This window comes from Amyelois transitella, chromosome 5, assembly GCF_032362555.1.
Source record: "Amyelois transitella isolate CPQ chromosome 5, ilAmyTran1.1, whole genome shotgun sequence".
NCBI classification, from domain to species: Eukaryota; Metazoa; Arthropoda; class Insecta; order Lepidoptera; family Pyralidae; genus Amyelois; species Amyelois transitella.
This window is the reverse complement of record NC_083508.1, coordinates 11,644,017-11,669,117: the sequence shown is the minus strand read 5'-3', so window position 1 is coordinate 11,669,117 and position 25,101 is coordinate 11,644,017. Positions and strand designations below refer to the sequence as shown.

The window sequence follows — 25,101 nt, the reverse complement described above, 5'->3', positions numbered from 1 at the left end:
AAATACCCTTCTTATATCTTTCCCCGTACTCTTACGATATACGCAAAATTTTATGGAGATCGGTTCAGTGGTTTAACGGTTTATTCCACTTTGATCATCCAGGTGATTAATGAAAGACATACAAAGAAGCACACTTTTACATTTAAAGGAATTAGATTTAAATCAACTGTAAGGCTGTAGGCACGTTTATGTTTTAGCTTTAAAAGATGCATACTTATTATTGACAACAACGGAGGTAGAGATGACATTGACAGTTTCAAATCCTCAGCAGCAGCAGCTGATTGCAAAAACTTTTGTTCCCGCCTTTATTTCGTGTTTCAATGAAATTTTATTTATTTTCAAAAAAATTGTTATAAGTAATGGATTTGTGAAGTTCCATGTTACACCTACAAAAGTGGTGAATTAAACCATGCGCTCACAATGGAACAAGAAAATCGTGTTGTCGTTCTTATAGATATGGATTGTTTTTATTGTCAAGTTGAAGAGAAACTTAATCTAGATTTGCGTGGTAAACCTATAGCTGTCGTCCAATACAACCCTTGGAAAGGAGGAGGGTAATCACTCATGGCGGAATATGATTAATTCTATATTTTACTAGAACATAACCTTTAAATTGCTATCTATTTTTCAGTATAATAGCTGTGAACTATGTAGCCCGGGCAATGGGAGTGAGCAGGCACATGCGAGGAGACGAAGCCAAGGAGAAATGCCCTGAAATCCAATTGCCATCTGTGCCCTGCCTGAGGGGTAAAGCAGATATTTCAAAGTTAGTTTTCGAAAAGATAAAAACCAAGGTTTTTAATTTTTTTGACATATACAGAACTACATGCAGTGGTCTTATTCAACTCTGCCCGAAAACACACGACTTAATGAACTGTTTGTGTTCATTTATTATATTATTAATTAAAGTCCATTTAAAATATTGTTTATTTATTTAATTAATATTAAGAAAAACTGTTGATCTTTGGCAGGTACAGAGATGCAGGAATAGAAGTGGCCAAAGTTTTGCAAAAGTTCACTGCCCTTTTGGAGAGGGCTTCTATTGATGAAGCTTATTTAGACATCACCAGACCTGTCAGTATTTTTTAAACGGACAAAGCATTAACCCCTTTGGCGTTGAATTTCTTAATATAAATTTAACATAACAATTTTCAGGTTGAAGAAAGACTGAAGACACTTAACACTAACTTGGTGAATACAGACATGTTACCTAATGCATATGCTCTGGGTTATGACAGTTTGGCAGAGTTTATCCAGGATGTTCATAACTGTGGCGCTGACTCCATAGAGTTTGATTATGAGCATGCTAAAAGACTTCTAGTGGGCGCGGTGATTGTCAGTGAAATAAGAGCTGCTGTATTTGAAGAAACAGGTGAATCTTTAAGCTTCTACATAATCCCACCTTCTTTATATAAATTGTTTCTTAGAAAAATTATATTTCCTTATAATAAACTGTTCTGTAGGTATTAAACTTAAACGTAAACTTGGGATTCTTCTTCTAGCGATGGGCTAGTAACATGCCACTTTTTTAACATAAATTCTACCACTAAGCTAACAGCTGAACGTGGCCTTTTAGTCTTTTCAAGACTTGGTTCTATCTACCCAGCAAGGGAGGTAGACGTGATTATATGTATGTATAATTTGCCAGTATCGTATTACTTATTTATTTATATAAATGTTACAGGTTACACATGTTCAGCAGGCATCGCACATAACAAAATCCTGGCCAAGCTGGTCTGTGGAATGAACAAGCCAAACAAACAGACAATTTTACCTAAACACTCCATTAACATTTTATATAGGTAATTTTTTTTTATAAAATCGTTTTACTTTTAAATTTGATTTCAATTTTTTTATCACATTTTTTGTGCATAGTGCATAAGTTTACATGTTTTTCTCAAATTTCTTTGTGATATATGAGTGTTATAACAAAAAATCTTGATTATTGTTACTACATGCAATGAAAATTATATATCTTTAACTTCACTAACAGGACTCTGTCACTTAAGAAGGTAAAGCATTTGGGCGGAAAATTTGGAGACACGGTCTGCGAAACTCTGAAAATCAGTAAAATGTCAGAGCTACAAAATTTTACAGAGAAACAGTTACAAACGAAATTTGATGAAAAAAATGGGTAAGGCACTTATTTTTCTTCTTAGAATTGATACATCTTCTGGATCCCACTTTTATGATTGTTTATTTTTTTAAGTTGGCTGTTTCTATTTCCACACCATCCTTTATTTTAAATGTAATATTTTTATTGTAGTATATATTCTTTGGACTGTGTAAAGTAATTCACGAAGCGTCCATGCTAACTCAGTTGATGCCGATCGTCTTAGAAATGGCTATAGCAAGTCACATGAATAGCTTCTACTCTGTATAATAATTAATTTTACTACATAAAACCCACATACTAATATGTTTTCACAATCCCAGAACGTGGCTCTACAACATAGCGCGCGGCGTCGACTTAGAGCCAGTCCAAGCTAGATTTAACGCGAAAAGCATTGGATGCTGTAAGCAACTGCGAGGCAAATCTGCTTTAACAGATCTTGATGGCTTGAAGAAGTGGCTCCGTGACTTGGGGGATGAGATAGAAGATAGGTTAGAGAAGGATGCACTAGAAAACAACAGGACTCCACGTCAGATGGTCGTCAGTTTCACCACGCAGTTGCCTGACGGCAGGGACTCAGGAAGTTCAAGGTCCTATAACTTCGCAGTTGACGATGAACTGTGTGGAGAACTTTTCTGCAGCAAAGCCTTGGATTTGGTCATGGATAGTATGGAAGGAGTTAAGTTGAAAGGTAATCTATTTTATTACTTAATAGCAGGTTGATAGAAATTATATACAGTTGATAGAAATTATATCAGCCCAGCAAGATTTGAAAACGCCATTATATTTACTTTTTCAGATGGTGAGCCTAATAGAAAACTAAAATCTACCATTAAATTCTTGGGGATAAGTGTAGGAAAGTTTGAAGATAATTCCGAAAGCAAAAAAATAAAAAAGATTAATGATTACTTTGGTGCTGGAGCATCTAAAGACATGACAGAGAAGAAAAATATAACCAGCGATAAAGGAGACAGTAAAAAAACACTTGCAGATAATAGTAAGTCCAAGAAATTGTGCAATGGAAAAGATTATATATTTCAGAAGTTCTTTCACGCCGATACCAAACCAGCTAAAAATGAATTAGTGATACCAAAAAGAAATGACGATAGCACAGAAGCTGTTAAAAATGAATCTGTTCTTGCGTCTACATTGGACAAGCAGGAATCGTTTTTTGCCAAATTTTTAAACAATGGCCTTAAAAGTAAGGAAGATATTGATAAAAGTAAAATAAAACCTCCAACAACTCCTACTTGCGAAGTTGTTAACTGTGGCGAGAACAGCAACGATTCCGATTATTCTAGTTCCACAATAAACAATGAAATCAATAAAAGTATAGCCTTGTTTGAAGAAGACCCAGAAGGTGTAGCGCGCGTTAGCAGTATGAGAGAACTATTAAAAACTTCTAATGCTATAAATGAAGACACATCTGATCAATTGGAGGAAGCACGTGAACCACATAATGCAGACAATAATTCGCGAGGAAAAAGTCTAGATAATATTAGAGGTAACAGCAATAATTGTTTAGAAACCTTTGAGTGTCCAGATTGTAAGAAAATTTTAACTATAGACATGTTTGAAACTCACTCTGATTATCATTTGGCACTCAGACTAAGAGAAGAAGAAAGACAACAGGTTCGAAATGAAATAAAAGAAAGAAAAACAGTGGTTAAAAATGAGATAGGTAATTCTAAAAGATCTGTAGAAAAATCTGAGGCAACCAGTACAAAGAAACCTGTCGAGAAGTTGAAACATGACACTACTTCGTCTATCGCTGGATTTCTTGTCAAAATTGATAACACAGTGCCCACGGAAACATGTGCGGAATGTGGCAAAAAAGTTTCAGTCGAAAAATTCAGTGAACATATGGATTTCCATGAAGCCCAAAGGTTGAGTAGGAGTTTGAATATGAAATCCACACCGGGTCATTTTACAAGCAATAGCGTGAAGAGAAAAAAGAAATCCCCAGCGTCGCCTAGGAAAAAGAATAAAATGCCATCGTGTAAATCTATTGACTCGTTTTTTAAATCTTGATGAAATTTATTATGAAATCATTTAAAAATATATATTTATACTTCAACATAATTATGTAATGATTTTATTGTAATAGTTTTAGACTTCAAAATATATAAAACACCGTTAATCACATCAGTCAGACTAATGCTACAAAAAGTAATGGGTAGTTTTCAAGCACGTCAGCTTTAAGGGTAAATCGTTCTCTGTACCACATTAACAGTCCTCTAGTATGTGACCACGTTTCAGAGTACTGATAAAGAGCAATGCGGGCGTTGCAATGGTCTAAGCTGAAGACGCCCCTAATCGTACAGTGGAGGGAAAAGCATTGGAAAGTGGACCCTGGGCACCGAAGCTTTGTGGCGGAGGGTGCAACTGGGAATACGCAAAGATAAGACATATATTACGCACTGGTAAGCTAGGATGTAGCTGAATTGCCTTTCGGCTATCTGGACCCTTTTCTTTTCTTGGAAGTTGTCTTTCAGCGAAAAGGTAATTCTGAGAGATTCATAATAAGGGGTATACTTTAGAGGTACCTACCTAAGTCATGGAGATGGTGACTAGTGGAAAGATGTAAAAATTACCGATCTGTCTGGAAGGAGAGATAATGACAAAGATACAATGTTGAGTGTAGAATGGCAGAGAGCGAGACCCCTTTTTGCGGCGGTAGTACGAACAAGATCCTTATGATGGCCTCGAATGTTTGTTATGCATATTTGATTGTTTACGAAACATGGCAATTGTTTATTGTTAGCACGACACACCATTTTCTTCGTCTTTTATATCATGGGAAATAGTGATCCTAAATTTCTAGGAATCACACGGAACTTATTTTCGACACGTAACGTGCGCGTTAACCTGCATTATTTATCACTAGTACCTATAATGGCAACGAAAGATGAAATTCAGTTACAAGGGGTAGCCTTTCCTCAATCAATAGATCCATTTTCACCCAGAACCTCAACTCTTCAGGTAACTAAATCACGAAAAGGATATTCCAATTCAAATTTTTTATTCATTATTATAGGATACTAATATCGCTTAATAATTGTCAAAACGTATGGTTTAACAACATTGGTTGACGTCAAATAAATTACTTAAAAACTAAGTTTACTGCCGCTTCCAAGGCGTCAGTGCAGAAGCGGTAACAAACTGCACTGCAGCATTTTCTTCAACAACGTCAACTTTACAATATTAATTAATCTTAGAATAGAATAAAATAAAACAGCAAATAAATTTCACAGTATATAATTGTAAAACGTCTATACATTGTGGATCTCGTACTGCACTTTGCGCCAGGCGTCGAGCGGGCCGTGCTCAGGGCGGTACTTCACGTTGCACCCGTCGTTGGCGAGGCGGCCTTCGTCGCGGAGGCGCTCGAACTCGTCGCGGTCGTACTTCGTGAAGCCCCACTTCTTGGAAACGTAGATCTGGGGAATCAAATTTAGGATTAGGCAAAGAGAAACATGTTTTAGAAACCTCCCACAGAAATGGCAGAACAAAGTGTGGATTAATGACTAACCATCATCGTCCAATGACTCCTGGATTGAGTAAACAGTGTGGACTATGGCTACTAAATCTAGAAATTATTGGTCCTATTAAAATATTTGTCCAGCAGGAAGGAAATCTACTTTTTGTTGTATTTGGTGATGTCAAATTTATATACATACTTTTTTATTGAAGAGTTTTAGTGTTATGGACTTTAAAAATTTGCATCTACAACCAAAAATCAACCATTGCATTACTTTTCTCCACAATCTTAAAAATATACTTGTGAATAGTTTTCAGGTTTCATATTGATTAATATTGAGTAACAATCAGTGTAAGATTGTGAAAGACTGCTGTCTGAACTAAGTAATACTTGTATCTCTGAACAATAGACACTCAACAAGGTAGAGATCACAGCGTTTGATGATATGCAATGTTTTTCATCATATTCCTGCCACAGATGTGTTGTTTTTCCTGAAGCCAAGTTGCCAAAGCTTTCTCATGTCAAATCAAAGGGTCCAGGATTAAATGAGAATCTTAAATGAGAAAGAAAAGATTTGGATACCTTCTGGCGACCAGGGAACTTGAACTTGGCACGACGCAGAGCCTCGATGACCTGCGCCTTCCAGCGGTCACTGGAGCGCACGGACATGATGGGCTGCCCGATGTGCACGCGCGCTACGGTGCCTTGCGGCTTGCCGAAAGCACCGCGCATCCCGGTCTGGAGCCTGAAATTGATAAATGATAATTGTGTTACAAATATTTATTGTAATTTCTTTTTTTGCCCAGCCAGACTCAAACTTAAGATTCTAATAGTGGCAAGCTGCTGACCATCGCCTACCAGAGGAATTTTCCCATTGATGTTGTAAACCCCCCAAGTTTACGACATCCATGGGAAAGTTATGGAAAGGTCCTAGTTTTAAGTGCTGGAAACCAATTGCTATCTTCTATCTTTCTTTAACTCTTGACTTAAAGATAGAGAGAGAAGGTAGTTAAGAAATATACCTTGTCAATTTTGTGAATTAGGGGGCAGAATGATTTCAACTATTCTATTTTTGTTGCAATTGTTATGATTATGGATCATGAGTGCGGTTAGCATTAGCATTTTCATTGTCATTTATTATTTACTAGCTGTGCCCGCAACTTCGTCCACGTGGAACAGTTATTTTGAGAATCATTGAATCTGTCAAGGATGAATAATTCTCCCCGTTTTTTTTTTCACATTTTCCATAATTCCTTCGCTCCTAATAGTTGCAGCGTGATATTATATAGCTAAAGCCTTCTTCAATAAATGGTCCATTCGACACAAAAATAATTTTTCAATTCGAACCAGTAGTTCCTGAGATTAGCGCGTTCAAACAAACAAACAAACCTTCCAGCTTTATAATATAAGTATAGATTTATAATTAATCACTGATATATCAAAGAGTCATATTTGAAGATCAACAAGAACAATTACTTAAATGTGTAGGTTTCTTCTAGATTACTGTTACTGTAATGTTGTGCAATATTACTGCAAAATTCTAAAACTGACAACAGGTATTGGATATTGCTACATATATAACTACATGCATGAAGATTGAAAATTTCGTTGAATCTTTCGAAAATCAAGATAAGAAAAAGTTTATAACTTATCAATCAAGGCCACAAAAGAGCTCTTACTGAGGACTGAGTCATGACTGTACCTCAGCTTTCAAAAGTAACAAACTCTTAAAAATGTTAATTAATTTATTATTTATTAAGCACATTAGAAAGTTTTAATTGACTCACCTATCAGCTCCAGCACACGATAACATTTTATTGATGCGGATGACATGGAATGGATGCAATCTTATGCGGATGTGAAACTGGTCCTTGCCACAGTTCTTAACGAGGTATTTGTTGCAGCAAATACGGCCCGCCTCGAGCGCCTCAGAGCTTAGCTGTTCGTACTCATCGGACACCAAGTGCACGCACAGTGGGAAGTCATCTACTGTGGCCTTCTTCTTTCCCAAGTCAAAGATGCGGATCTTTGGGTCGGGCACACCGCGACAGAACCGCGATTTTGGGTACGGTTTGTTTTTACAGTACCGGTAACTGAAATTATACGAGATAACATAAGGTATAAAATTGGATATAAATGACCCCTAAAATCCGACAAATTGATTGTAAACTTACCACCTAGCTGGCCGGCGCCCCATTGTGACCTGAAATAAACAAATTAAATTATTCCAATATTGAACTTAAACAACGTTTTCAATTTATCACAGTAAAATTTAAAACAATCTATGAGATTTTAATAGATTTAATAAGGAAAAACACGCACCTTCACAAGTGGCACCAAAGAAGAGAATTTAGAAACTTGACGTTGACAGCTTTTTGACTTTTAGGTAAATGTTGCCAACATTAAGGCCTATTTACACACTTCAGAATGAAATCTCAGCGGACATGGATGTGAAAGACAAAAAAAATCATTGAAACAAACCAACAAGTCCTATCGTGAGCCGTCTTCAAAGCTAAAAAGCTTTCTCATTATTTTTCCCTTTTTCGATTTTTCTTTCTATTATTGCTTATATTTCAGCAAGTCGACACTCTAAGGACTGCTGTCAACACTGACACTGTCATTTCATTGCTGTCAGCGTCAACGCGCTGTCAATGTCAATCAGTTTATTCTTTCTTGGTCGTTGTCAAAACACAATAGAGTAGAAGGTTTCTTCGACAAAATCAATTTCATTATTTTCTATTCCAGATAAAAAGCAATGAACTTGTTCTTATAAAAATTTGTTTTTGGTATAAAGTTAGAGAATCACTATGGGTGCTTTAACTAGTAGACAGAATGCGGGAGTTGAGGAGGCTGATGTGGTCTCGAATCATGCATATAAGTACCCACCAAGATCAGGTAAGTTAACTTTTTGTGGATATTTTGTCTATCACCATTATACTTCACTTACTATATAATATAATATATATATATATATATATATATATATATATATATGTGTGTATCATGCCCATATGAAGGCATTTTCTACTGAACTTCATATATAGTACTAACAAAGAAGTCAACTATCTTTAGGAAACTACTTTGGGAGCCACTTCATAATGGGAGGCGAAAGATTTGATACTCCTCAGCCCGAAGCATATTTGTTTGGAGAAAATGCTGACCTTAACTTTCTTGGCAGTAGGCCTACACCTGTGAGTATGTTACAAGTTATGATATGGTAATGGTTTAGAAGATAAAATGTTTATCTACCCACAAATGTAAATTAAGTCAAAAACAATATTTTTCTTATGCATAAAGAACACTTTTGATGTAAATTACTATAAATTTTCAATATTGAAAGGTTTTTTACTTTTATATATTTAAGAAAAATTACATTTTACAAATAAATTTTATTTTTCTCATTCCCTTTCAGTTCCCATACCCCCCACCACAATCAAATGAGCCAACAAAAACTCTAAAGAGTCTTGTAAACATCAGAAAAGAGTCATTGAGGTTTGTTCGCTGTCCTGATCCCGTGGCTAAACTAGCTGAGAATAATATTGGTGATGGTGTATTGAAATCTGTGGACAGGTTAGTTAAAGAGATAAAAGTTCTTGATGGTTTACGATTTGATTTCATGAAGTCATTTCTTAAATACCTAATTTAACATTCATATGAGTGTTTGTTTCTCTAATAAGGATGAATCAATAAATAAGAGTGAGTTATTACAACAATTTCATTCTATTTTTAAATGTTATGTTCTCAAAATAGCTAAAGATAGGACATGCATAGCTGTGTGGTTACTGGCACCAATAGAAAAAAGAATAGGACCACGTCATCTCTTTCCCGTAGATGTCGTAAAAGGCGAGTAAGGGATGGGCTTATAAACTTGGAATTTTTCTTTTACACGACAGGCTAACAACTTGTTACTATTTGAATCTCAATTCTATTATTAAGCAAACAGCTGAACATGGCCTATCAGTCTTGTTAAGACTGTTGGCTCTGTCTACCCTGCAAAGGATATAAACGAGATTATATGTATGTGCAGGGCATGAAAATAACTGAATTTACATAAAAAAAAACTCTTAACTGAATTTACATAAAAAAATTGAGGCATTCTAAATTTTTTATCGCCATACGTAGAAACCTACCCTATCCAATTAACAAATCCATTTTTCCAGTAATGGAAAAGGTACCTACTACAACATAGAGTTTACGTTTGACTGCGATGCTCGCTGCGCTATCACAATATTCTACTTCTGCACTGAGGAGGTCACACCGGCTGGAGTTGTGTAAGTAGCAGTCTTGAATCATATACCTACCATCAGTTTGAAATGTTGCTTTATTTGCTATAAATGCGGTATAAAATTGGGTGTTACATCTATACTAATATTATAAAGCTGAAGAGTTTGTTTGAACGTGCTAATCTCAGGAACTACTGGTTTGAATTGAAAAATTATTTTTGTGTTGAATAGACCATTTATCGAGGAAGGCTATATAACATCACGCTGCAACTATAAGGAGTGAAGAAATAATGGAAAATGTGAAAAAAACAAACGGGGAAAATTATTCATCCTTTAGGGCTCCAATGATGCCCAAAATATCTATTTCACGTTTTATATGTATTAATATATTTCATGCAATTACTATTTATAAATACTGCAGATATTAAAGCGCAAGTACCGGCAATATAATATGTACCTTTATTTTCACTTGGACGTTTCGAAACATGTTACAAAAATCACTTTCACGCATTTGTATAATATTTGTACTGACAGGTAGTGGATTTAATTTAAATATTGTAAAGGTCTCCGCAAATATCCAAGTTTACAAAGTAACATTGATTTATTTCTTAGCCATCAAGTGCTACAAAAATTTAATACCAATTTTTTTCTATCATAATATCTAATTGTGTAATAATAGACTAAATTCAAATTTTTAATTGTTTTATAGCTCCATAAAAAATGTCAAATAAAAAAAAAACCAGTATTAAAAATTTGAACTTATACTGTATGTTAATTTTATAGACCCATGATATTTTTTTTTTTTGAAATATAGCTACTACCCACGCGACCCGGCCATGACGTCGCAAACGTACCACTACAAAAAGGGCGCCAACCAGCAGTTCTGCCAGATCAGCCACGTGTTCGACCCGTCCCGCCACCCCGAAGAGGACCTGGTGTACAATGCTGACAGGGAGATCATCCCCATCGCCGTCTACTGTGTAGTCGACGAGGGACAGGACGGTGAGTGTGATTAGAATAGATTTATTTTTAAATATTCCATACACGGTAACACTTAATGACGTCACATATGTAACTTAAATTTAATATTGTCTAGCATTTTCGACGGACATCAAGTTACAAGTATAGATCTTTTAAATCTAAGTCGTAGACCATACAGCTTCCATTTTCATTAGGCGAAATGTTTAACCAATTAAAAAAAGAAAAGATATATACGGGACATATATAATATATATATACGGGACAAATTACACTGATTGAGTTAGCCTCGAAGTAAGTTCGAGACTTGTGTTACGAGATACTAATATATTTTATATTTATTTACTATATTTTATAATAAATACTTATGTGTAAATATGTATGTAGATAAACATCCAAGACCCAGGCCAATTAGAAAAAGTTATTTTCTCATCATGCCCTGGCCAGTATTCGAACCCGGGACCTCCGATGTCACAGACACGCGTATTACCCTGCGCCACAGAGGCTATCAATAAAATTAAAGATACTCGATACTTTCCCGCTCTTCGCTCGCTTGCCACTTCACATGTCGTCTTTTGCAACGTCCATCCAGAATTTAATACGTTGGTATCTGAAAATTACAGAGATAAGACAGTCCCACACAACCATAGCCATCGTTGAGAAGCACTCAGACGGAACGTACGTGTTGAAGGCGCTTAAACAGAAATTGTTTGTGGACGGCCTGTGCTACCTCCTACAAGAAATATACGGCATTGAGAACAAGAACTTGGATACCAAGGTGAGCTAATATTTGAGCTTGATGTTTTAAGTGATTTTAATCATTTTTACGGCTTACCAAAATTGCATTTTCTGGAAATGTACCTTTAGATAAAAGAGGTAGTAAGTTCAGCACTTTGATATAGGTTTTGAATTTAAATCGCTTATGTAAATAATTTTTCTCTTCTATTCTGTTCTAATCTATATCCCTTGCGGGGTAGACAGAGCCAACAGTCTTGAAAAAACCTTAAAGCCACATTCAGCTGATTGGCTATATACCTAATGGAATTGAGATTTAAATAATGACAGGTCGCTTGCCCATCGCCTGCAAGAAGAATCCCAAGTTTTTGTTGTCCTTCTAACTAACTTAGTCGTCTTATACGACATTCATAGGAAAGAGATGAAGTTGTCCTATTCTTTTGTGCCGGGAACCACACGGCATCTTAAAATCACCTCACAGTCTTATCTTGAATCTATGTCTAAAATCCTAGACTAACGTATCTTGATCAAATTAAGGACGTCCTGGTAAAGGGTCAGGTCAAAAGTACCCGAAACCGCCGAGCTTGCATGAAGAGAGTTATGAATGTGGATGAAGCGAAGGAAATATGCAGAGATCGTGGCAAGTGGAAAGAGGTAGTCTCTGCCTACCCCTTCGGGAAAGAGGCGTGATTGTATGTATGTATGTATGTATCATTGTAAAATTTGACCTATTTTAACATTGATAGGCGACCTCCGACGAAGAAACCGAGGACGGTGGCTCGGAATGCGTGATCTGCATGTGCGACGTGCGCGACACTCTCATCCTGCCGTGCCGCCATCTTTGTTTGTGCAACTCCTGCGCAGACTCTCTGCGGTACCAGGCCAACAACTGTCCGATATGTAGGGCTCCGTTCCGCGCCTTGCTGCAAATCAGAGCCCTGCAGAGAGTTAGTACTGCGCCCGCGCTGATGCCCGCCGCTAGTCCGCCCGATGTGAGTAAATAAAAGAGTTAAAAAAGTATTACCGTTTGTTCAACGAATACCGTATTATATCATCTTGTGGTGCCGCTATCTTTGTTTGTGCAACTCGTGCGCAGACTCTTTGCGGTACTATACCGACAACTGCCCCATATATTCTATCATATATTGCTGTCAATCCGCGTCTAGGAGATAGTAATGCCCTGGCGTTACGGACGGCAGTCACTTGTGTAAAAAAAATCCACCGAATACACTGACAGCGCTCTCCTATTTGATGGTATTACTAACAAGATTTGCTTCAGGATATTAGCTTTGCATCAGAATACTTACCAGGGTTAATGCTAAGAAGGTGATATTTGTGACTGGGGGGCCTATAAAAGAGTGCGCACGCGCCACGGCCCCTTTGGACTGTTAGCATTTACCGTAGCCCGCTATCCTCTAGCGGTTATTTGATGATTCGCGATTGTTCAAATTCAAAATTTTTATTTATTATTATGGCACACTTCATATCACTTAATAAGTGTCAAATAAATTACTCAATACGATTGTCATTAATCATCTCTCATTCGTGTTACCCGCGACGTTTGACACACCGTACGATTGCACCGCGTCCGCAGGGCAGCATGGAGAACATCCCGGCGGGCTACGAGCCGGTGTCGCTGCTGGAGGCGCTCAACGGGCCCGGCTCGCCCGCGCCGCGCCCCGCCATGGCCAGCCCCGACACCGACACCGCTGAACAGGTAAAGCTATTATAGCTTGCACTGGAACACATGCAGCAGCTGGTGTAGCTTGCACTGGAACACATGCATCAGCTGGTATAGCTTACACTGGAACACTTGCAGCAGCTGGTATAGCTTACCCTGGAACACTTACTTCAGCAGGTATAGCTTACACTGGAACACCTTCAGGAGCTGGTGCATCTTTGATTGACAGTGGTCTGCCGATTTGTTTGGCCCAAGTACAAGCACCCTGTTGGATAGGGTGTCAGTTACATACATATAATTACGTCTATATCCCTTGCGAGGTAGACAAAGCCAACAGTCTTGAAAATACTGATAGGCCACGTTCAGCTGTTTGGCTTTAAGATAGAATTGAGACTCAAATAGTTATAGGTTGCTAGCCCATTGCCTAAAAGTAGAATCCCAAGTTTATAAGCCTATCCCTTAGTCGCCTTTTACGACATTCATGGGAAAGAGTTGGAGTGGTCCTATTCTTTTTTGTATTGGTGCCGGGAACCACACGGCACTGCCGGGAACCACACGTGTGTTAGTTTGAGGAGCATTTCGTTCTATACCTTCTAGCTTGTAGTTATTTGACGAATACCAATAGGTATATTAGATAGAACTTTTTATTAAAATGTTAAATGACGCGAATATTTGCCTGCGAAGGCTTATTTTCTGAGAATATTGATCTTGATTTTCAATAAAGAAACGAATCTATTGCCATCTTTACTCATATACGGCGGTACTGCAAGCAAAAAAAATTGTTTCGCGTCGTAATTATGTAATTCCGACAGAGGTTTTTTAAATTCGTATTCTACTTCTGTTTTTAGGTAAATATATATTCAATGTACATTTTTTTTTATATTTTTAACAAAAATATTTTAACTAAACAAACACATTTTTTGCTAACGCTACGATCTGTCACTGCAAGTACATAACGCCATTTTGTATTTGTTTCTTTTTTGAAACCGATTATAACAACAAGACGTGACAATGATGTCTTCAGAATTTTGTTCAATATTAATAACGGTTACAGGTAGACTCATAGAATTTGGTATGTTATCTTTCAAAATAAATAATTTAATTCTAATAAAGTTATTATTAAAAGGGGTTCCCATACAACAACGTAATTTTAAGCAATTTTTAGGTCGATTTTAATAAACAGGTAGAAAGAAACAAACCTTAAAAAAATGAGAAAATCTTAGCATTCTCGGTTTATGAGATAGTCTGATGACAGACAGCTGAACCTTAACAAATGATGATGGTACCGTTCGTCCGCGAATCCGACTCACACTTGGCCATTTTTTTTTATCAGATCTTTTCCATTCCAATTTACCTATGCAATGTGTCCAGGCGGCGGAGATCCTGAACCGCAGCAACCTGGAGTCCACCAGCCTCGGCAGCGGCAAGCTCCGGCACGCTGCGCCCACGCCGGAGGTAACACATTACTTTGTTTTACAAGGGTCAACATTTTTTTTTAACTAGTTTTTAGAAATTTGTTTGTTTTTAAATACTTTATATTTATAAATATTTATGTATTTATAAATAAATTAATTTACATAACAAATTCTTAGTAGTACATAAAAAAACATTAAAAAATAACAATGCAATGTTATTTTTTTTAATAATAATAAAGTATTTTTTGATAAAAAAGAAAAAAAATATTATATTACAAGCATCATAATGGCGGCATTGTACGCATACGTGAGTGACAGCATGACGCATCTACGACGTAATGGCGGCCGACTGTCACACTATTAGTGAGAGTGTGCGCGTGAGGCGTGTATATATACATATATATATACAGTTGGCCGGCATACCATTGTTGCTTCATTTTGCCGTATAGTAAAACTCTGTCCGTTTTTTTTTCTACGTCTATGGACGTGACTTTATGTGTGTATGTTTGCAGTTCCGCATGTCCGTGTTGCTGGCGCGTGAAGAAGAAGCGAAGCGGTGCGAAGAGAAGGCCGCCGCAAGCAGTCCGCTCTTGAATAACCATCACAACGACGTCAAATCTAAGGTAATAAATTAAATCACTACATAGTATAAAACAAAGTCGCTATTTTAGTCTGTTTTTCTGTATGCTTAAATCTTTAAAATTACGCAACGGATTTTGATGCGGTTTTTTGTAACAGGTAGAGTGATTCAAGAGGCAAGGTTTTTATGTATAACTAGCTGTGCCTGCGACTTCGTCCGCATGGAATAGTTATTTTGGGCATCATTGAAGCCCTCAAGGATGCTCCTTCCCCGATTTTTTTTCACATTTTCTATTATTTCTTCGCTCCTAATAGTTGCAGCTAGACGTTATCCAAACATATAATAAAACTGTAACTGAACATTGAACTTGTGAAAATATTTAAGAAAAAAAAATATAAAGGGTCTTTTTAGGGCCAATAGAAGCCAAAACAATTTTTTTTAGAATTTTTGTCTGTCTGTCTGTATGTTTGTACGCGCATCACGCAAAATCCCACGCAATCTTCCCATACTCCCTTAGGGGAGTCGAAGTAGATTGGTCAGGGCTTTTGGCCCTCTTCAATGGCATCATCGCTGCCTACGACTGTAGGCAGGTCGATGGGGCGGCCGTGACGGCATGGGTGTTCACGACTTCATACACTGGGAGTTCCCATCGGCGGCGGCGTTGTCACTGGTCGACAACGTCTGCCGCAAGGCAGCGAGGGGCAGTTTCACACGACGGCCCGGAGGGCGGGCCTGGAGCGGCGAGATGCCGCGCAGGTGGCTGTGTGATGACGCGTCTGCCCTCTCGAATATCTAGGTTCTCCCACTTCAGGTCCCTGAGGATCGTCGAGTTCCTCACGTAGCGCGGGGCTCCGACGACTGCTCTGAGACTTAAGTTCTCTTGGGCTCTGAGTCTTCTCCTGTTGGTCTCAGAGCAGAATGCGTACCACGCCGGGGCCGCGTACGTGAGGCGGGATCTGACGTACGTTTGGTAGATCCCGAGCTTCGTCCTCAGGGGGAGGCTGGAGAAGAGAACTGCGTGAAGTCTCCCCCTGGCTGCCTTGGTCATGAAGCTTGCGCTCGCCTCCCGCCCCTTTTCTACCCTGCCGTCGCTAGCCGCGTCGAGCGCGGTAACCGTTACGCAAAAATAATCCTTATAGCATAATTCAGTATTTACGCGCGATGGCTTGCTAGCGTATTTCATTTCATGTATAAGTTTGGTGTTTCTATACCGATTTCGATGATTCTTTTTTTATTGAATAGGTACTTATATTAACTTTTAAGAATTACGAATGAGTGTGAGTGTTATTGGTATTATAAACATCAGAGTAAAGAAATATAATCAGAAATCTCCGAACTGCTAAGCTATTAGGAATTACACGTGTTATTGTGAGTCAACCATAAAAGATAGACTTATGCTGTCTTGGGATATTTTTTTAATAATTTCATGTAGAATATTTCCGTTATACATGGTTTTGCTGTATCTTTGACCATTAAGGCTGCACACGCGACGGAAGCTTAAAAAATCAAGTAACTTCTCCCGTTTTCCCAACATTTCCTTTCACTGCTCTGCTCCTAGTGATTGTAGCGTAATGAAAAGTATACTATAACCTGCTCAGGAGTATGAAGAATAACTGTACCAAGTTTCGTTCAAATCCATCAAGTAGTTTTTGTTTCTATAAAGAACATACAGACAGACAGACAGACAGACAAAAATTTTACTGATTGCATTTTTGGCATCAGTATCGATCACTAATCACCCCCTGATAGTTATTTTGAAAATATATTCTATGTACAGAATTGACCTCTCTACAGATTTATTATAAGTATAGATAGAAGAAGATAGATAGATAACATTTATAATTTTGCACCCGTGCGAAGCCGGGCGGGTCGCTAGTTTTAGATAAAAATTTAATTTATTCATAATTATTTATTTATTAATACAGTATCGTTGAGTTAGTATCTCGTAACACAAGTCTCGAATTTACTTCGAGGCTAACTCAATTTGTGTGATTTGTCCCGTATATATTTACTATTCTATTTTATTTTATCGAAATCAAATATTGACAAGTATGAAGTTTTTTTTTTTTCATTTATTGTAACAAATTGACATAAAATTATCATCATTTTATTAAGAATTAATTAATTTGACTTAAGACTTATGTGTAATTTTATAATAATTTGCATACTATAATAAATGGCTGACCAGAAGGAAATATGTTTTGTTTTACACATTTTTTTTTTACACCCTAGTCAAAAGCAAATAAATATTCTATTCTAATTGCTTACATGATTATGGATAATTTTCTGCCGAATTTTTAAAAGTATCGTTATTGTTATATGTATATGTTGCTAACCGGTGTTCTGACAGTGAGGGAAAACATTATTAAGGAATTTGCACTTTGAAGCAACTGGATGTAACTAACTATAAAACAACATGGGTTCCTTTGCAAAAGTTGCGGAGGTCAGACGGGAGTCGCTTCGTGTAAAAACTTGACTCACTCAATCCAGGATCATGATCAAAGACGCACCCTGGGCTTCTGTCCTGAGTGGTGAGGATCCAGTCGGGACTAACGACAGAAGGATGATAATGTTTTGTTACTATTTTTTATTTAAGGCTCCATACATACATATAATCACGTCTATATTCCCTTTTAAGGTTCCATACATATATATAATCACGTTTATATCCCTTGCGGGGTTGACAGAGCCAACAGTTTTAAAAAGATTGACAGGCCACGTTCAGCTGTTTGGCTTAATGATAGAATTGAGATTCAAATAGTGACAGGTTGCTAGCCCATCGCCTAAAAGAAGAATCCCAAGGTTATAAGCCTATAGCTTAGTCTCCTTTAACAACATCCATGGGAACGAGATGTAGTGATCCTATTGTTTTTTTTATTGGTACCTAGAACCACACGGCTCCAAATATATATTTTTTTAGAAAATTGACTGTACCTCAAAAACTTTTCAGTCTTCTCTTAGCCTGGAATACCCTGGCGAGACTCGCTCGCTCCGCTCAGCCTCGGGCTCGCTGGAGTCTGTCTCCGCGCGCTCGGAGCCGCGCCGCGACGACGCCGAGCCCGACAGCGACACCGAGAGGCTGTCGCCGCTGCTCACGCACACTGTGAGATTGTTGCTACATACATACATACATATGATCACGTCTATATCCCTTGCGGGGTAGACGGAGCCAACAGTCTTGTAAAGGCTCATTGATGATAGGCCACATCATTGCTACATACATACATATAATCACGTCTATATCCCTTGCGGGGTAGACAGAGCCAACAGTCTTGTAAAGGCTCATTGATGATAGGCGACGCTGTTTGGCTTTAGGATCGATTGTGATTCAAATAGCGACAAGGGTTGCTAGCCCATCGCCTAAAAGGAGAATTGCAAGTTTATAAGCCTAGATCCTAGATCATTGCTATGTACATCTATACTAATATTGTAAAGCTGAAGAGTTTGTTTGTTTGAACGCGTTGATCTCAGGAACTACTCTGGTTCGAATTGAAAAACTATTTTTGTATTGAATAGACCATTTATCGAGGAAGGCTTTAGGCTATATAACATCACGCTGCAACTATAAGAAGCAGAGTAATAACGGAAACTGCGAAAAAAACGAGGAAAATTATTCATCCTTGAGGGCGTCAATGATGCCCAAAATAACTATTCCACGAAACGAACATTATTATAGATGCACTTACGATAAGTCGCGGGCAAAACTAATACATTCATAAAAGCCTCTTTCCACGAAGGGTAGGTACAATTGTTACTTTTACATCTGTTTCGGTATTAAAACGTGACATGTATTGTATTCAGCCGACAAAATGCGAGGTCGTGTCCACCCCGCCGTCCGAGAAGACCGGCAACGGAGCGCTGCGGCTGTCCGCGCCTTCGCTCGCGCACATCGACGACACAGACACCGAAGAACCACACGTCACCGCTAACTGTGAGTAAGCTATCGCATTTGTTGTTGTAAACCAGGGTTGCATAAATGTTATATTTGAATTTTGACAACAATCGCAAACTTCCTTAAAGAAGTTCCTTCTCCATAGTGGTGAGGATGCAACTGGGTCTAAAGCCAGGAGGAAGATGAGAGTACTGATAAATGAAGTCTCCGTTTTATACAGTAAATGTTATTATTCATTCAATAGTCTTCATACGTAGTCATGTTAATGGATCTCTTGCTTGACGCTTATATTAACTTCATTTGTCATGAGTATGGAAACATGCACCTGCTAGATTCAGATTTCTTTACATATGCTACACTTCTATCAAGGACTAACCATAAAATTGTATAACCTTAAGCGTATTCTGCTGAGAAATATCATCGCTTTTATATGCTGTATAAGAGATGTGTAATGTTGTCCACGCTGTGAGCATACTATATGCTATTTTGGGTAAAGTAGAAATGATAGCCGTGTGGTTCCCGGCTTTTTTGGAATAGGACCACTCCAAAATTTTCCTACGGATGTTGTCAAAGGCGAAGTAATATTACTGAGGGATTAGGTACATTCATCAAGTGCGGATTTCACCATGAGTTAGTACGGGTTAGGTTTTCCTGCAAAGGTTGCGGAGGTCAGACGGAAGTCGCTTGGTGTAACTGATTGACGCAATATAGGATCATTGTCAAAGACGTACGCTGGTCTCACCTCCAAAGAGGTTAGAATGTAATCGGAATTAACGCTAGGGGTAAGAAGAAAGTAGAAATAATAGCTATATGGTGGCTTGGTGGCAGCCGTGGCGGAGTCCCCGCCGGCCGCGTCGGACTCCGAGTACTTCACGCCGGAGGAGCCCGCCACCACGCTGCTGTCGCCGAAGCCCGCCGTAAGTCAGCTGTTCGCATCGCCGCCATCTTGAAATCATCCGCCATTTTTGTTCGTGCAGAGTTATTCTTTGTCTTTTTGTCTGTGTGTGTGTTTTTTTTTATTTGATTCGGCTTTGTGTTGTTTGAATGACAGTTTTACCATTTGTTGGTAAGCAATATTCAATTTTAAAAATAGTGTTAAAATAAGTAGATACTTTAGTTTCAGAGTAACTTGGTGTTTCTTTTTATTGTATCTATGCTGTTATTCCGAATAACTAGGGACTAAAATTAACGACAACAAATGGTGAATCATTTTATATTGAATTTGTATATATTTAATAGTTTTTTTGTCCAAAGGTAAATAAAGTAAAAAGTATTATTTAGTAATTAAACAAAAGTAAGGAAATGGATTTGATTTTGTGTGTTTACTTGCTTCCGTTGATATAATTTGCGCAATCATTCATGTAACTGTTTCATTAGTATCTTATATTATTTTCAATGTATCTCCTATTGAATTTACGACCAAGGGCTGAAACGCATACCTTATTAGACTGTCATCTCCCCGATTTTACGGCGAATTGAAACAGTTATCTTGTGTTGTGTGCCGTCCGTCATAAAAACTACCTAAGGGTACGGGCACACAAGCACTAAGTAAAAATAATAATTAAATTGTTAACACGTTATATCTTTCCCTTGGTGCTTGGTCGTTACCGTTGAGGTGATAATAGTATTAAAATTAGGTTCTTTCGCAGGAGCCCGCTAACAGTGTAGTGGAGTGCGCGCCACAGCGGTGGGCTTTGCCGCATCACGTGACGTCGTTACCCGGTATGTCGAGTGTCTTATTGCTAAGATTGTAAGGTATATTTTACGAGTTGAATTCTAACAGAGTACCTAGTAATATCATATTCACTATTTCACTTTGATTTATTGCGTTAGTAAGTTTATTTGTTTGTTGCCTCTTCAAGAATTATCTGTTGAACCAATCTTCTTAAAATTTTGCGTACATATAATTAAGTGTCTGATGAAGGACATACGGTATATACTTTTTTATATAAAACTATAGTTCTCTTTCATATTTGCGATAAACATGTATTTTTTTAATTCGTGTGGTAAAAGCTAGTAAAAACTGTAAAAAGATAGAAACCTAAGATTATGAAAAACTTAAAAAAAGAAATAAACTTTGTGGCGGATGAAAGCGCGGATGACAGCTAGTTGTGTTTAATCAAGTTAACAGTTATATACCGCTTGGATACGGTTTTTTCAATTAGTTGGACAAAGAGATAGCGTTTATTTTTTATTAGCCCGAGATGCTATTTAACAAGGCAAGTGTCATTTTCTTGCATCAGAAAGGTAGTCACTGTAGAGCAACTTCAATTTGGTTTTTTTAATTGAACAGGGAATCACGTATGTCTGCCGTTGTCTTAAGTATGATATATATATTTTTTCAGGTACCCCCCTATCTCAGTCCAGCGTGCGTTCGTCCGGCGACTCGTACAGTTCCACATCGTCCACCCGCCAGCTGCTCACCGCCCCCGCGTTGGCCACCGAGCCCGCACGCTAAACAATACATACAGGACCTTTAATTACCACTACTATTACATTGGCCTTCATTTTTCAACTGCTGGATAAAGGTCACCTCGATTGGAATTCTCTAGAGCCATGAGCTGCTCCATTAGACTTCTACTGACATCAACATCCTTTATTAAAAAAAATTCAAGGCTTGCTTAGTCGGCGGTACGCTAGTTGCTTATTGTGAACGCCGTTGTCAAAACGGAAACGGAAAAAATTCCAGAACCATCGATGGATATCAATTGACCAAAAGTAAATGGTAGTTTTCTGTATTCTGACAACCCTAACCCATGAAGACTTTAGGCGCTAATGAATTTAAGATTCTAAATTTAAAATGCTTAAAAGTACTTTCAAAATCTTGTGTTAACCTTAAAACCGTGAGTTCGTTATACACCAGTTACGAATGAAGATAGTATGGAAACCTGGAACACTTAAAATCAGAATATGTGAACAAATTGTGTCATTGCATTTCTGTGCCTTCTTAATTCATAACCGGAATTAAGTTTAGGTCTGTTGAGGTTTAATCTTAGTTTTTATTTTTCATACTTGAGTGTTGGTCAAACTTTGGGTTGGGCTACATTTTGTTATAAAGTAAAAATTATCTTTTCACGACTTGAGAGAAAATCCACGTTTCTGAGCAGTACAAACAGAGCATATGCAAGGGCCGCAGTGCATCTGCGTGCAAATGGTACCCAACTTCAATACATTTATCATCACAATATGTAGGTATGATAATTCTGATAAGAACATCTCTTGCTTTTATTTTTACCGGAAAATAAAGAAACTACATTCAATGAGCATTACAATTGACAATTTAAATTATATAAATAATAAATGTAAATAAATATTTTATTTCATTGTAATTTCTTAAAAGTATTAAATAAAAAAGTAGGTTTAGAACACCTATTAAAGTATGCATTGATTATGCATGGACAAGTATAAATTGTACTGTGCATCTTACTTTTCTTTGGATGTAAGAAAATTAAGTCATGCTCAAACACCAAGAATGGTCGGAAGGCCTACTGAAAATGTTTTGTTTGTTAAATTTATACAATTTGTATAAAAAATTCAGTCATATTTTTAAGTGTGACTATGATACTTTTGTTTCATGTATAAACTATATTATTTTGACATTTTAAAAAAATAAGTGTGTATGATAAATAAGTATTATTGTGATAATGATAATGTTATAATGTTGTGCAATTTATTTGCTGCTATTAAAATAAGGACACTGGAAAAATTATGATCTAAGTTAAGGAAAACATTAAATAAACAAAAATTTTTTTGTTTGTCTATATTTGTTAAAAATATAATAATGTTCTTATTTCTATTAGGTGTAGGGTTACTTTATTGTAAAAGTAGGTTCGGACTGAGATAACATTCCTCGACTAGCTGAATCTCATCTGCCAAATGTTGACAACATCTTATCAAATTACTTCATGAGACATTGAAAATCTATTTAATTGGGCTGGGCTTGCTAACATTGGATACATCCAGTGCGAAAATTATCCTTGCCCTGGCGTTTTGTGCTTACAATTAATTTTATTTTATTGCACTCTGTGGTACCAGTCCCTGACAAACTATAAACTGTTATCAAAAGTTGTCTGTGTGGGGTAACTTGATAATATGTCGCTTGTGCATAACTTGGTTGTTTCAATTTGTAATTAGGTATAAATGTATTTTATTTCCATGTACATTTAACAATATAATTAAAATATATTTTATTTCTCATGGTTTTATATTGATTTTCTTATGAGTTGATTGAATAGTGACTACTAATATTGTGATATTCAATTTGTGATGATTGAGTGCAAAACATTGGGAGACATGTGACTAATTATTATACTGTCTCACTAGACAACATTTCATATTTTTACAGACCACCAAAAAAACATTTTTGTGAATTAATTTTTGAGTAAATTAATAAAATCAATATCAAGGCTGTGATTTCATCTCTATGATGAAGAGAAGTTAGTTACAATACATATTTTTTAAGTATTGTATTTAAACATCACAAAAAGCAAAAACAAAAATTTATTAATAGGTCCTCAAATCAAAAAGTAAAAATGGGAGTCTTTAAACTATGGTTAAAATTACATAATAAATTTTAAAAAAAATTATTTGAAATGTTGTCAATTTGTGACAGCAATACGGAGTTAATCACATTTCCTGGTGGTAAAATTTATCTAAACAAACCACAAAAAGTTTTAGTAGCAAAAAATATTTTTGCCGAATTCATACTCTGCAAACATAATATAAATAAATATTTTTTACTACAAGCACAAAAAACGGGGAGCATGAAGGTGAAATTTGTATGAGAAAAAGATAGCTGTGGTCCACATGGAGTGGGTGCACACTTTCATACTTACAAAAACAAGTAATTACACCTCCCATACTCCCAACCTTACTTACAGACGTGTGCAGTTTCACTTTGTATAAAACACCAGAGAAAATTATTATTTTAGCAGGCATTGTGTTCCTGACAATAAAATGCATGCAAACAATATGTTAGTACAAACTTTATATGATAAACTTAATTTTCAGATAAACTTTTCTTGGTCTTTGCTGCGGTGTCCATAATTTTCCTCATAGCTTGTCTCCTGGCCGCATAAGCTGACATGCGTGTAAGCCGAGTGCGTCTCTGCTCCGGTGTTTCCTGAGCGAGCCTCTTTGCTGCATATGCAGACATCCTAGCCAGCCTTAATTCTCTTTGTTCACTTGTCTCTTGTGCTAAACGTCTTGCAGCATAATCAGACATCCTCTTCAACCTTACTGCTCGCTGCTCAGGAGATTCATTTGCAAGTCTTTGAGCAGCATATGCAGACATTTTTGCTAATCTGGCTGCTCTTTCTTCTGGCGTCTCGTTTTTGGGACTCCTTACAACAGAACGACGTCGTTGCTTAGGTGCTGTTATTAATAGGGGGTCTAAATTTTGAGTGAATATCTCTGGTTCACCTTGTATTTGTCCGCTTTGGACGGCGTCTACGTCTACATTTTCAGTTTTGAGACCATTGCTCATAGAGCTATCCTCAGGTATGCTGAAATTGTTGGTGTTTACTACTTCATCCTCGTCATCATCCTCCACAACAACCAATGTTTCACGATTTTCACATTTTAGTTTAGAAATCCATTCATGATTTGCTTTTGCAATCACCATTTTCTTCCAAGAACAATCTGATGAATTTAAATCACCCATATTGATTATTCATGGAAAGTGTAATCCACAGAACCATTACCACGATATATAACTCGACGAATAAATCACTGTTACAGGGATTGGTAAAAAGTACATAAGAAACTAAACAGTCCAGGATTATTTATAAATAAAAATAAAAAAGAAATAGTGGTTTCTAAAGGTTTCGCTTCCGATTTACTTTTGGATTTTTGTCGGCTTTTGTCAAAGCATTTGTCAACAAAACCATAAACTATAGAGAAGTAGAGAAAGGCAAAAGAGGAGCAATAGAAATAGAATAGCCACCAAGACATATTCCAAATGTCATCTTGCCTGTATAATTTGATTTCTTCGTTTCGAGCAAG

General features: G+C 37.1%; 4 protein-coding genes across 5 annotated transcripts; 2 read left to right on the top strand and 2 right to left on the bottom strand.

The window, feature by feature from the left end:
- The first annotated feature begins 266 nt into the window (after window positions 1-266).
- LOC106140554 (DNA polymerase eta) lies at window positions 267-4,174 on the top strand. Its single transcript, XM_013342158.2, has 8 exons — window positions 267-554; window positions 632-766; window positions 972-1,074; window positions 1,156-1,372; window positions 1,685-1,802; window positions 1,994-2,134; window positions 2,437-2,804; window positions 2,913-4,174. The coding sequence occupies exons 1-8, from the start codon at window positions 421-423 to the stop codon at window positions 4,142-4,144; spliced, it is 2,448 nt and encodes an 815-aa protein (XP_013197612.1). The 5' UTR covers window positions 267-420; the 3' UTR covers window positions 4,145-4,174.
- Window positions 4,175-5,355: 1,181 nt separating this feature from the next.
- LOC106140555 (large ribosomal subunit protein uL16) lies at window positions 5,356-8,039 on the bottom strand. Its single transcript, XM_013342159.2, has 5 exons — window positions 7,917-8,039; window positions 7,769-7,797; window positions 7,382-7,687; window positions 6,177-6,339; window positions 5,356-5,553 (listed from the first exon to the last, which is right to left on the bottom strand). Exons 2-5 carry the CDS (start codon window positions 7,789-7,791, stop codon window positions 5,386-5,388), a joined length of 660 nt encoding a protein of 219 aa, XP_013197613.1. The 5' UTR covers window positions 7,792-7,797; window positions 7,917-8,039; the 3' UTR covers window positions 5,356-5,385.
- Window positions 8,040-8,276: 237 nt separating this feature from the next.
- LOC106140573 (E3 ubiquitin-protein ligase MGRN1) lies at window positions 8,277-22,209 on the top strand. Of its 2 annotated transcripts, XM_013342184.2 has the most exons (15): window positions 8,277-8,489; window positions 8,667-8,785; window positions 9,007-9,164; window positions 9,755-9,865; window positions 10,632-10,819; window positions 11,419-11,573; window positions 12,277-12,522; window positions 13,125-13,247; window positions 14,583-14,666; window positions 15,139-15,249; window positions 18,157-18,309; window positions 19,008-19,137; window positions 19,927-20,015; window positions 20,748-20,820; window positions 21,444-22,209. In XM_013342184.2, the coding sequence occupies exons 1-15, from the start codon at window positions 8,402-8,404 to the stop codon at window positions 21,554-21,556; spliced, it is 1,941 nt and encodes a 646-aa protein (XP_013197638.1). In that variant the 5' UTR covers window positions 8,277-8,401; the 3' UTR covers window positions 21,557-22,209. The 2 variants fall into 2 exon arrangements, 1 of the variants encoding a protein (XP_013197638.1); XR_001228793.2 differs by lacking the exon at window positions 19,927-20,015 and having other exon boundaries at window positions 21,444-21,511.
- Window positions 22,210-22,604: 395 nt separating this feature from the next.
- On the bottom strand, window positions 22,605-24,983 carry LOC106140574 (uncharacterized). Its single transcript, XM_013342185.2, has one exon. It carries the CDS (start codon window positions 24,758-24,760, stop codon window positions 24,098-24,100), a length of 663 nt encoding a protein of 220 aa, XP_013197639.1. The 5' UTR covers window positions 24,761-24,983; the 3' UTR covers window positions 22,605-24,097.
- Window positions 24,984-25,101: the final 118 nt, after the last annotated feature.

Coding starts and splice junctions, on each gene's coding strand:
- LOC106140554 (XM_013342158.2), top strand. CDS start 421: ATGGAACAAGAAAATCGTGTTGTCGTTCTTATAGATATGGATTGTTTT. Junction 767..971: donor GGTAAAGCAGATATTTCAAA/GTTAGTTTTCGA, acceptor GATCTTTGGCAG/GTACAGAGATGCAGGAATAG. Junction 1,373..1,684: donor TGCTGTATTTGAAGAAACAG/GTGAATCTTTAA, acceptor TAAATGTTACAG/GTTACACATGTTCAGCAGGC.
- LOC106140555 (XM_013342159.2), bottom strand. CDS start 7,791: ATGGGGCGCCGGCCAGCTAGGTG. Junction 7,688..7,768: donor GGGCGCCGGCCAGCTAGGTG/GTAAGTTTACAA, acceptor GTATAATTTCAG/TTACCGGTACTGTAAAAACA. Junction 6,340..7,381: donor TCGTGTGCTGGAGCTGATAG/GTGAGTCAATTA, acceptor TATCAATTTCAG/GCTCCAGACCGGGATGCGCG.
- LOC106140573 (XM_013342184.2), top strand. CDS start 8,402: ATGGGTGCTTTAACTAGTAGACAGAATGCGGGAGTTGAGGAGGCTGAT. Junction 9,866..10,631: donor GTCACACCGGCTGGAGTTGT/GTAAGTAGCAGT, acceptor TTTGAAATATAG/CTACTACCCACGCGACCCGG. Junction 12,523..13,124: donor CCGCCGCTAGTCCGCCCGAT/GTGAGTAAATAA, acceptor CCGCGTCCGCAG/GGCAGCATGGAGAACATCCC.
- LOC106140574 (XM_013342185.2), bottom strand. CDS start 24,760: ATGGGTGATTTAAATTCATCAGATTGTTCTTGGAAGAAAATGGTGATT.